The sequence below is a fragment of the Dendrobates tinctorius genome, unplaced genomic scaffold, assembly GCF_039654945.1.
Source record: "Dendrobates tinctorius isolate UK_male_01 unplaced genomic scaffold, ASM3965494v1 ptg000019l, whole genome shotgun sequence".
Taxonomy (NCBI): Eukaryota; Metazoa; Chordata; class Amphibia; order Anura; family Dendrobatidae; genus Dendrobates; species Dendrobates tinctorius.
In genome coordinates, this window is record NW_027361687.1 from 84,169,931 (window position 1) to 84,180,861 (window position 10,931).

Consider the following 10,931-nt stretch of genomic DNA (forward strand, 5'->3'; position numbering starts at 1 on the left):
CTTTCTTGAACAGAAAAGGTATATTTTTCAATTTTAGCCATTAAACAATTATCTTGCAACCTTTGCAGAACCTTTGATCAAAAATCGCTAAAGGCAAACTCAGCCAGAGGAAGAAATGATGACCAATTCTCCTGCTGATCGGTGACAAAACATCTTAAAATTTGCTTCAAAGACTGATTTGTCCTCTCCTTGTCCTCCCGGACTGGTGTCCTTGGGTCAGGACTTGGTCCTTTTGTCTGCCTTTATTCACACACTGAGGTCGACTTTGACACATGGTAAGGTTTTAAAGGGAACCTGTCACCCCCCAGGGCCTATTAAAGTAAAATTGCCACCTTCAGCAGCACTAAGGCTGCATTCTGTGAAGATGGCTCTTATGTTTGTTATCCCTAGGAACACTGAAATAATGAGTTATATAAATTTCCCGCCATACCTCTATTGAGTCAGGGAAGTATGTTTTCTCCCCCTGACTCAACCGCCTCGCAGCCGTCCATGATCCCCCTCTGTCCTCCGGGCACCGCCTCCTCTCTTTCTCGTGACGTCACCTGCGCCTGTGCTCTGCAATCAGTTCTCGGGCATGTGCTGTGCGTGCTGCCAGGGAACTTCCATCAGGTGATGTAAGGATATCGTGCCTGCGTGTAGCAGAGGCCCCAGATCCTGCCCCGCAGTGTGTTATGATGTATTCACACTGTGGGGCTGGGAATCAGGCGCCTGCGCAGTGAGGCTCTCTGCGCCTGTCCCAATCTCCTTCCGCCTCTTTCCTCCACCAGAATACACTAATGTAATTTCATTGTAACATAAATTTGCAAGCAATGTTTACTTTCCCACCCTTCCAATCGTTACTGTTAGGTGATGTGCTATGCTTCCTGTGATCTCCTCGGTATGGGAAGCTCAGTTTCAGCTCACTATGATGCTGCCGACATATTCCGGTGGAGGAAATAGGCGGAGGGAGAGATGGCTTTCATGTGATCCTTGATCAATAAACGATTACTAAGAACCCTGTGTTATTTAAATGTAATTTTGCTTTTTACTTATTTAGCTATAGCAGGGTTTTTGTTTATTTTTTTTTTTTTGGGGGGGGGGGTGTTTTATGGCCAAAGTGAACATGTGTTTATATGCTGCATGTATACCAACTTTAACTAAACGCCCTGTCACACTAAGCGAGATCGCTAGTGAGATTGCTGCTGAGTCACTAGAACTGTGACGTTTGTAGAAAAATATATATATATATCTTCTTGCACGGTTGAGAATCAAAAAGTAAAAGCAATGTTGAGGATAAAATAAATCTTGTTTTTAATTGTTCATTCAAAAAGTGATTACAAAAATGAAGAAAAGTAAGTTCATGACATGCAATAATTATTTGAAGAGAAAACGAGCATTGTTCTTACATATAGTCTTGAGCAGCTGTGTTGTCCGGGTGTTCGAGAGTCTCAAGGGATATGAGATCTCCTGAACAAGAGTTAGACCGGCTTTATATACTATTCTGACCTATAAACTACAACCACATATGGTGGCTTGCCACTATGTTCATAAGTTCTTCCATATTAAGTGAACCGTAGTTATTTTAACAATATGTATACAGTTATTTATGCATTACCTTAGTCTGAGATATTTAAGCCTAAAGTCTGAGATCTTTAGAACCATTCATTATCTCTAAATAGTCACATTTTGACAGCTTTGACTATTTTGACCTATACATTTGACAAGAGAGACAGCTGTGTGAGCCAAGGAATCCAGAATAGCTCAGTCACACTCTAACCAGAGCCTCTGCTAGCTGGACTAGACTCTGTATATTTTTTATTATAGAAATACTGATATTTTACAATCCCCCCTGATTATGATTTGAGACATATCATAATCAATCCTAACTCATTCTCTCACCATTCGTATCACATTCATTCTTTATTCTGAAAACCTTGTATCACCATCTGCCCTGAATGTCATCTGAATTTTCAAACCTATTGTAAAAACAAAAATTAGATCAGAGAGTTATATTTTTTCGTTTTAACATCTCTCTTAAAATATCACCTTCTTTTTTCATTTCTACCTTTATATTCTTATAAATACTCCTAATTTTACACATAATAATTATTTGATATATTATACACAGCAAAACTATGATAAATAAAATAACGATCGGATTAGACAATACATTTCCTGCTGCCATTTTCGCTGAAGACTGTGACCAACTGGTTACAGATTTTCCTAAATTTCTCCACCAAGATGAGCCTGACATACTCGTCCATTCATGTTCAATATCATTTAGATTACCTTGTTCATGTCTAAATACAATTTCAGCTTCTTTTAATTGTTTTGTCAGCAGATTCAATAAACCCTTGTCTTTCTTTATTTCATTTGTCCACAAATCCCAAGGGAATTTATTGACTTGTGACAAATTGAACTGGATCGGAAGGATTTTCAGACGTCTTGAGCTTATTGACGTAATATTAATACTTCCTTCCTTCTTTGTGAGAGTTTTAACATTTCCCTCAATACAATATAAACCCATTGTCAGATTTTCGACATGTACACAAGATGAGAAGAATGCAGAAACTGCTTCTCTTCCTGACATGACTTGGAAACAAGTTTTGTTAGCGCTTACTGGTGTCACCAAGTCATGTATCGTGTGGACATTCTCAACTCTGGCATGACAAGAAGTATGATTATGGAAACATGAATGATAAATGACTTTATCCTGTCCAGGTAGACACATTACCTTGGAAACAAAATTTAAGCATGACGAAATGTCTAATTGTTCAATGTTTGTACCATCAAATGCAAAATCTGTGTACTGTAATTGATAATATAACAATTGTGTAGGGCTGACAGGAATTCCCAGAACACCTATAGGAACCAGGGTTTCTTCTCTTCCTGACACTGGAATCAGTGATGTTCCTACACAAATGTTCTGTTCACATCCTAACCACTTATTTACCCACAAATCTGTATGGTTTAACGCAAAGTTATATTCTATGGGCAAATTTCTTATTAGCCCTAAAGGGGTAATTCCACTTTGTAAGGCTTGTGCAATCATTTTCAGATTGGTGGAATATTCAATCTGAATTTCTAGACATGTTTTGGCCACTTGAGATTCCTGTTCACTTTCCATTAAAGCTAAAGTAGCATCTTGAAGATGTGATACAGAAAATCCCAATACAGTAGCAGTGTTCAAAACCATCTTTTCAAGGACTTGATTCAAGCTTTTCTGAATCTTTACCCCTTTTCCTCCAATATACCCAATATTTTCCAGATCTGATTTAAGTGTATGAATGTCCATAGTGTTAATTAAACTTCCTACTGTTCCTAATCCCCCCAAAATACCTTCAAACACTCCCCTCTTACTTCTAACCTGTGTTGAAGTTCTTTTCCCAAACCATTGTTCTATTCCCATCTCCATGTTAGTGAGATGTGGTTGACACTGGGGATATCTAGAAGAGATTTTCCAGTTAGACATGTTAAAGGTCCATACCATGGTCAGAAACACTCCATCTCGTAACAGAGGTTTAGTTTGGAACTGATTGATCTGAAAAGGAGTAGATGGTTGAAATCTTGTCTGTGTGCATACATTATCTACTGCTGACCATATATTTACCTTTACATCTCTACATTGTTTGTAGTTATATTTCGTTAAAATGCAACATTGGTAAAGTCCAGAATCCTTAGGAGATGGATTATCTACAGAAAAAATAAAATCCTTATTTAACCATCTCACGTTACCGGATTGACCTCTGTGTATAACATTTGTTGGACCATTTGAAAAACTTCCCAAAAATGATTTATCTTTGGTCCATATTAACAAAGATTCTGAAGGTAGCTCTAACCTCGTGCTGCATTTTAGTAATAAAGGAGACATATTTTCTTGACTATATACTGCTTGTGGTGTAACCCTTACTTCTGGAGCTATAGTATTTGAAACTGTAAAAACTACAGATACCTGTACTTGTACTGGTTCTCTGGTTATCTGAAAATTCCATGTTTTTACCCAATCCTCGTCTCCTTCTGTAATAGAAAGAAATGCAGGATCTAAAACTTTCCCAAATAGTTGTGTCCTTAACCAAGCATCTGTTTTGGATGTTTCAACTTTCCCTTTTGCGATCATATCATTTGTAATGTCGCCTGACCACACAGCTCTCTCTTCACCTCTTATCTCTATATTCCAGAATAACACATCTGTAGGACTACATTCCCATGTGCCTGTCTTATTATTGTGTATATAATCTCCTTGTAACTGTGTGAACTTCGTCTTAGGTCCTGTGGCTGCATGTAATATTATGTCAGTGTCATGTATGAAGTGTAGCTCAATACAGCATTTTGCACCAAAACCCATGCAAATGTTTCCAGTAATATCTACTGAATCGTCCGGTATGTCCTCATCTATTAAGCTTTGTAGATTCGTTCCTCTTGGTTTCCTTGGATGTAAAGTTCCTTTGAAAAGTTCCTTCACTTCACTAGTATTTGTTCCATGGTGTGAAATATCTTCAGCGTAGATCACAGTTGAAACAGTACAAAACAGCAGAAATGTGATTCCCATCAGATAGTAGCTTTTCCTGGGAAATTTCTTTTTCTCCTGAAGGATTGGTGTTGAATCCCTTCCATCAAGGACGTGGAGTTTCGTATTCCAGTTCTTATTGGAATCCATTTCTTCCTAAAAGAAATGCAGTATCATTATTTTGCAATATACAGTTTGCATTGATCAACATGTACCCACAATTTTTGTTGTCTGCGGGTATTTTTAACCACCTTAGATGCTCGTTGCACAAGTATCATCACTTGTCCCATGGTTTCGATAATTTCAAAGGGACCTTCCCAATTACTTTCCCAAGGTCCATTCTTCCTGAAAGTTTTAATCATCACTAGAGCCCCTTTCTTGAATTTGGATACATATGGTGGCTCCATTCTCTGCATTCTTGATGCAGCATGTGGAAGAATCGTTTTCAAATTTTCCTGTAACAATTGCAACCATTTGGACCTTGCAACAGCATCTTTTTGTGGTGTAGACAAAAATGGTTCATGAGGAAAAATCAATGGCATTTTTCTTCCTGTCATCAGTTCAAAAGGAGTAAACTGAGTTGTGGCAGAGGTTGTTCCTCTTACACTCAACAGTACAAAAGGTACTGCATCAACCCAAGTATTGCCTTTGTCCAATAACATCTTGGCAATTCTGGATTTTATTGTTCTATTCATCCTTTCCACAATACCAGCAGACTGTGGATGGTAGGGTACATGAAACTGTTGTCGTACCCCTAGAATAGCACAAACGGCTTGCATGATTTTTCCTGTAAAGTGACTTCCTCGATCAGAGGTGATCATTCTTGGGATCCCCCAAGTACAAAAGACATGATTAACTAATGCTCTAGCTGTGGACAAAGCATCATCTTTCCTGACAGGTAAAATTTCAACCCACTTAGAAAAAACATCTACCACAACCAATGCATACCTGAGACCATTTTTACCTGATGGTAACGGTCCAATGTAGTCGATTTGTAACGTAGACCATGGACCATCTGCAGGTGCGATTCGGAGTAGTGGCGGTTTCTGTCCTTTTGGTCTTGGATTAATTTGGGCACAAATGAGACATGATTGAACAACACTTTGCACTGTCTCTTCCATCTTTTCCCAGTAAAATTTCTCTCTGAGAATGCCTAACAATTTTTGTTGGCCCAAATGACCCAAACTTTCATGATTGTATTTTGTGAACTCAACCTGTAGATGTCTTGGGACAACAGGACGCAACTCCCCGTTTAAGTCATGACACAAAACCCCGTTTTCACAAACAAAGGGAGGTTTTGGATCAACCCGGGAAGCAACAAGAGATGAGTCTTTTTCTTGTTCTTCCGCAAAAGAAGGGATATGCGTGTCTGTTCTTTGAACTGCTGAAACCTCGAGCGGTTCAGGTTCAAACACCTCTTCTCCTGTCAGGGCTGCCTCTTTGGCTAGCATATCTGCGGTTGCATTTCCAACAGATAATTCATCATCAGATTTTTTATGGGCCGGAACCTTAACAATAGCAAAACCATTAGGGTTTTTTGATGCTATCCTGAAAATTGTCTTCAGTGTGTCACTGTGAACAAGAGTCTTATTAGATGAATCTACATAGCCTCTTTTTTCCCAAACTGACAAGTAATTTGTCAGTGATCTTACAACATAAGAGCTATCACTGTAGATCACAATGGGACACTGATCATCTGCTTCATTCAGCTGTAGTACCATTTTTACTGCTTCTAGCTCTGCTCTTTGAGCTGAAAAATGACTCGGTAATTTGTGCTTCACAACCTGTCCTCTGTTGGGATAAAAAATGGCATATCTTGAATAATAGTGCCCATCTGAATAGAATCTGGAACCATCTACAAAAATTGGTTCGTCTGTTACCTCTGCTTTCCGTCTGAAAAGTGATGGACTTGGATCCTGAAAAGACTGTAAACAATCATGAGTTTGTCCTTCATATTGCATCAGCTGAGGAAGAACATATTTGGCCTTGTAATCTACCTCAATTTGTTTGGGAGACAATGACAATAACCAATGAGCAAATCTCTGATGTGACACACCTGGGATATTATTCTCAAAGAGAAGTTTTAGTGTAGAGTGAGGAGTTTGCAAAATGATTTTGTTGAACCCGACAATATGTTCGGTTGCTTTGACTGCAAAGTACACACCTACCAAGTGTCTTGCACAGGTCTCAAAACCTTTTTCAACAGGTGAGAGAAGTTTTGAAAAATAGCCCAAAATTCTCCACTCTTCTCCCTGTAATTGCAGTAATACAGCAGAAACAGATGTTCCTGATGTATGCACTTGCAAAGCAAATGGAGCCGAAGGATCTACTGTGGACAAAGCAGGTGCATTTTGTAAATTCATTTTCAATTGTTCAAATGAGGTTTGCTGTTCATCACCCCAAGGACCAAAGTAATCACTGTTTTCACCTTTCAAAAGATCATATAAAGATCTGGCCTTATCTGCAAAATTCTCAATGAAATCCCTTGAATAATTCATAAGACCTAAAAAATGTCTCAATGCCTTGTGTGATGTCGGAATTGGTAGGGAAGCAATTGCCTCAATTCTTTCCTGCAGTGGCTGCCTTTTTCCTGGACTCAACAGCACCCCTAAAAATCTGACCTCAGTCTGCATTAATTTGACCTTTTTGGTGTTCAATTTCAACCCTGCATCATGCAGCAACTCAAACAATTCTGTCAGAAGAGAAACATGTGTCTCTTTATCCTCTGTAGACAATAAAATATCATCCACATATTGCAGAATGCAATCAGGCCTCGAAAATCTGGATAATACCTTTGCCAATGCCTGATGAAAAACACTAGGTGACAAATGTGCTCCTTGAGGTAACCTGCAAAACAGATATTGCTCGTCCAAGAAAGTAAATGCAAACTTATACTGACAACTCTTTTCAAGAGGTATACTGAAAAAACCATTACTGATGTCCAATACAGAGAAGTATTTTGCTTTTGCATTTAACCTTGCCATCATGTCATGAGTATCTGCCACAATTGGTGCGACATTGGGTGTATGCTTATTGAACATCCGTAAATCCAATATCATTCGATAAGAACCATCAGATTTCAAAACACACCACAAAGGATTGTTACTTACAGAATTAGCCTTTCGGATAACACCTTGATCTAACAATTCCTGTATGATCTTTGACATAGAGTCAATTGATTCTGGAGGCAATTTATACTGACGCTGTGGCGGGGGATCACGCCCCTCCACATTCACGATAACGTCTTTCATTGTTCCAACCTGATTCCTGAACTGAGCCCAAAGAGAAGGAAAAAGCTGTACAATTTCTGTCAATACCTTGTCATCATTAGTGTCAGGCCACAAATGGTCAGATGACACCACATCATTCAAGCAAATACTTCCAACATGGCTATAATCATTAGGATCAATGACTACCGGTTTACAACCATTGGAATCTTTCCAGATCACTTGATTTCCTAGGTCAACTACCCATCCGAATTTCTGCATAAAATCTGTGCCAAGTATATTTTCAGAATCACGACAATACCAGATGTCAATTTCTGTTTTGAAAGAACTAGGTATTTCCAAAATCACATTGGGAACTAAGGTTGCTTTAGTTCCACCTTTTCCACTGAAACCGACAATTGTACAAACTGGTGAATCTGGGTTTAGCTTCAAATCAAGGTTTGTAACACTTAACTGAGCTCCTGTGTCAATGAGAAATACAACATTCTGGCCTGCTAAACTTACTTTGATAAATGGTCTTCCACAGTCATCCAATGTAACTCGAGTCCCAAATTCCAATGGATGTGGTACAGGAATAGTCTGTGATTGTCAGAAAGATGAAGGAGATGGGAGAAGACCAGTGTCCTTTTTAAAAGACCTTGGAATTCTATCCCTTGACTCTGTTTCCTTCACTGTCATTTCTCTGATCTGTCTGATTAATGGTGCATATGGTGACTGTGTTTGTCTGTTGGCAGTATGAGCAGGTGCAGATGATTGTAATGCAGGTGCGGAAGGTGTGGTGTATGATTTTGGCATGAGTCCGTTTTCCCTTCCAAGCTTACCTGTTCCTTGTGTACCCATCTCTGATTCTGCTCTCAAAAATTTCCTGCACTGCCACTTCAAGTGTCCAGGTATACCACAAAAATAACAATGGATATTGTTCCTTTGTGTTGTATTTTTACCTCTATGCTCAATGTAATCCCTGCTCTTGGAGAATACTGTGGCTCTAGGTTTCAGCTGACTGTCTTCCTTCTCATGAACTATCGCTATTTTAGCCTTGACCTGATTTTGTTTCATGGATCTCCTTATTCTGTCAATAAAAACTGTTGCTTCTTGCAATGATGGCTGAGTGTTAGCCAATTGCACTGAGGCAGGATCTAAGTACTTGAACTTCTTTACAAAAAATTTGATCATGGATGCTGGCTCTTCGTGAGGCCTGAGATCCATTACCATCCTATAGGCCTGTTCAAACTTTACCAAAAAAGAGAATGGGTCTTCAGAAATATTTGTTTGTAAACTCCCTAAAATATCAACTGTAGGCATGTCTTCTCCAGTTGTAAACAATACTAATTGTCTAAGTCTGTCTTCTTTTGTACTATGTGTCATTTCATTCTCATCATTTAATCTGGGTGTGGTCTGTAATCTTTTTCCCATATGTGAAGGTAACCAAACTTTGAATATTTTATTCTTTTGCTCATCATTCAGATTGTATTTGTCTGTGTTTGATTCAAAAGTGTCCGCATTATAAAAGGCATCCATCTTATCATTGTAATTTGGAATGTCTTTTACAATTTTCATTAGCTGATCGTGTATTTTCAGATTAATGCGTGCTGCTCTGTCATGTAATTTTTTCCGTTGTAATTCTACTGCCTCTAATTCCTCTACTGAAGCATCTGGATCTTGCATATTTGGTACAAATGAAGAGGCAACACCGTCCTCCTGTTTACCTGTTGATCTTGTGTTAGCAGAAACCCTTTTTATATCTTGTTGTAATTTAGACAATAACTCTGTCCTGGTATCTATTTGATCTTCCAATTGTTCTATATGCTCTGACAAAATCAAACAATTTGGACAATCAAAGTAATCCCCGTCAGACTCTTGTGTGTCACCTGGTGTGTCAGTGTGATTAATGTCTTGTGTGACAATGCATGTTTTATAGGTGTTAGGTTCAGTTTTCTCAAAGACTAGGCTATTATACACATGAACTAGCTGCATAACATTCTGAAGTTTCCTTTGTAATTTTCTTACTGAGAAAAACCTTTTGTCAATTTTAACATTTTCTGCCTCACATTGATTATACAAACTAGACCATAATTGGGCATCCGTATGATTATGAACAAACTTGAAATCTATGTTACTTTTCTTAGCATAATCATGTATAAAATCCATTATATTTTTTCTCACCTATTGAGAGTCTTTCCCGTCAATGGATGGTCCTCTGTGTCCTTATGCAATCCTCAGATCTCCATCTGGATGAGACGCATGCAGCTCTTTACGATCCTCACCCGTCGTCTTCAGGTTCAGTGTGATCTTTGTGCCGTGAAATAGTGGAATTCCTGAGGAAGCTTGTACAACAGGTGGTTTTTAGCAGAGTTCGTGCTCCCCCCTTGCACAATCGAGGAAGGAATGCCAACCAAAATTAGCACAAAAGATCAGGCTGGCTACGGCTCGCCAAAATGTAGAAAAAAATATATATATATCTTCTTGCACGGTTGAGAATCAAAAAGTAAAAGCAATGTTGAGGATAAAATAAATCTTGTTTTTAATTGTTCATTCAAAAAGTGATTACAAAAATGAAGAAAAGTAAGTTCATGACATGCAATAATTATTTGAAGAGAAAACGAGCATTGTTCTTACATATAGTCTTGAGCAGCTGTGTTGTCCGGGTGTTCGAGAGTCTCAAGGGATATGAGATCTCCTGAACAAGAGTTAGACCGGCTTTATATACTATTCTGACCTATAAACTACAACCACATATGGTGGCTTGCCACTATGTTCATAAGTTCTTCCATATTAAGTGAACCGTAGTTATTTTAACAATATGTATACAGTTATTTATGCATTACCTTAGTCTGAGATATTTAAGCCTAAAGTCTGAGATCTTTAGAACCATTCATTATCTCTAAATAGTCACATTTTGACAGCTTTGACTATTTTGACCTATACATTTGACAAGAGAGACAGCTGTGTGAGCCAAGGAATCCAGAATAGCTCAGTCACACTCTAACCAGAGCCTCTGCTAGCTGGACTAGACTCTGTATATTTTTTATTATAGAAATACTGATATTTTACAACGTTATAGCGATCTTACCAGCGAGATCGCTGTGTGTGACAGTGACCAGCGACCAGCCCCCCTGCCAGGTATCGCTGATCGTTCCCGAAATGTCTGGACATTTCTTTGGTCGCTCATGTCCCGCTGAGTCACTTGTATCGTCACGTTTGACACCTAGCCTAACGAC

At 38.7% G+C, this 10,931-nt stretch overlaps 1 protein-coding gene across 1 annotated transcript; it reads right to left on the bottom strand.

Annotated features, from left to right (window-relative positions):
• Positions 1 to 1,266: 1,266 nt before the first annotated feature.
• Positions 1,267 to 9,939, bottom strand: LOC141083082 (uncharacterized). The gene is made up of 2 exons (XM_073567251.1): positions 9,877 to 9,939; positions 1,267 to 4,642 (listed from the first exon to the last, which is right to left on the bottom strand). Exon 2 carries the CDS (start codon positions 4,634 to 4,636, stop codon positions 1,979 to 1,981), a length of 2,658 nt encoding a protein of 885 aa, XP_073423352.1. The 5' UTR covers positions 4,637 to 4,642; positions 9,877 to 9,939; the 3' UTR covers positions 1,267 to 1,978.
• Positions 9,940 to 10,931: the final 992 nt, after the last annotated feature.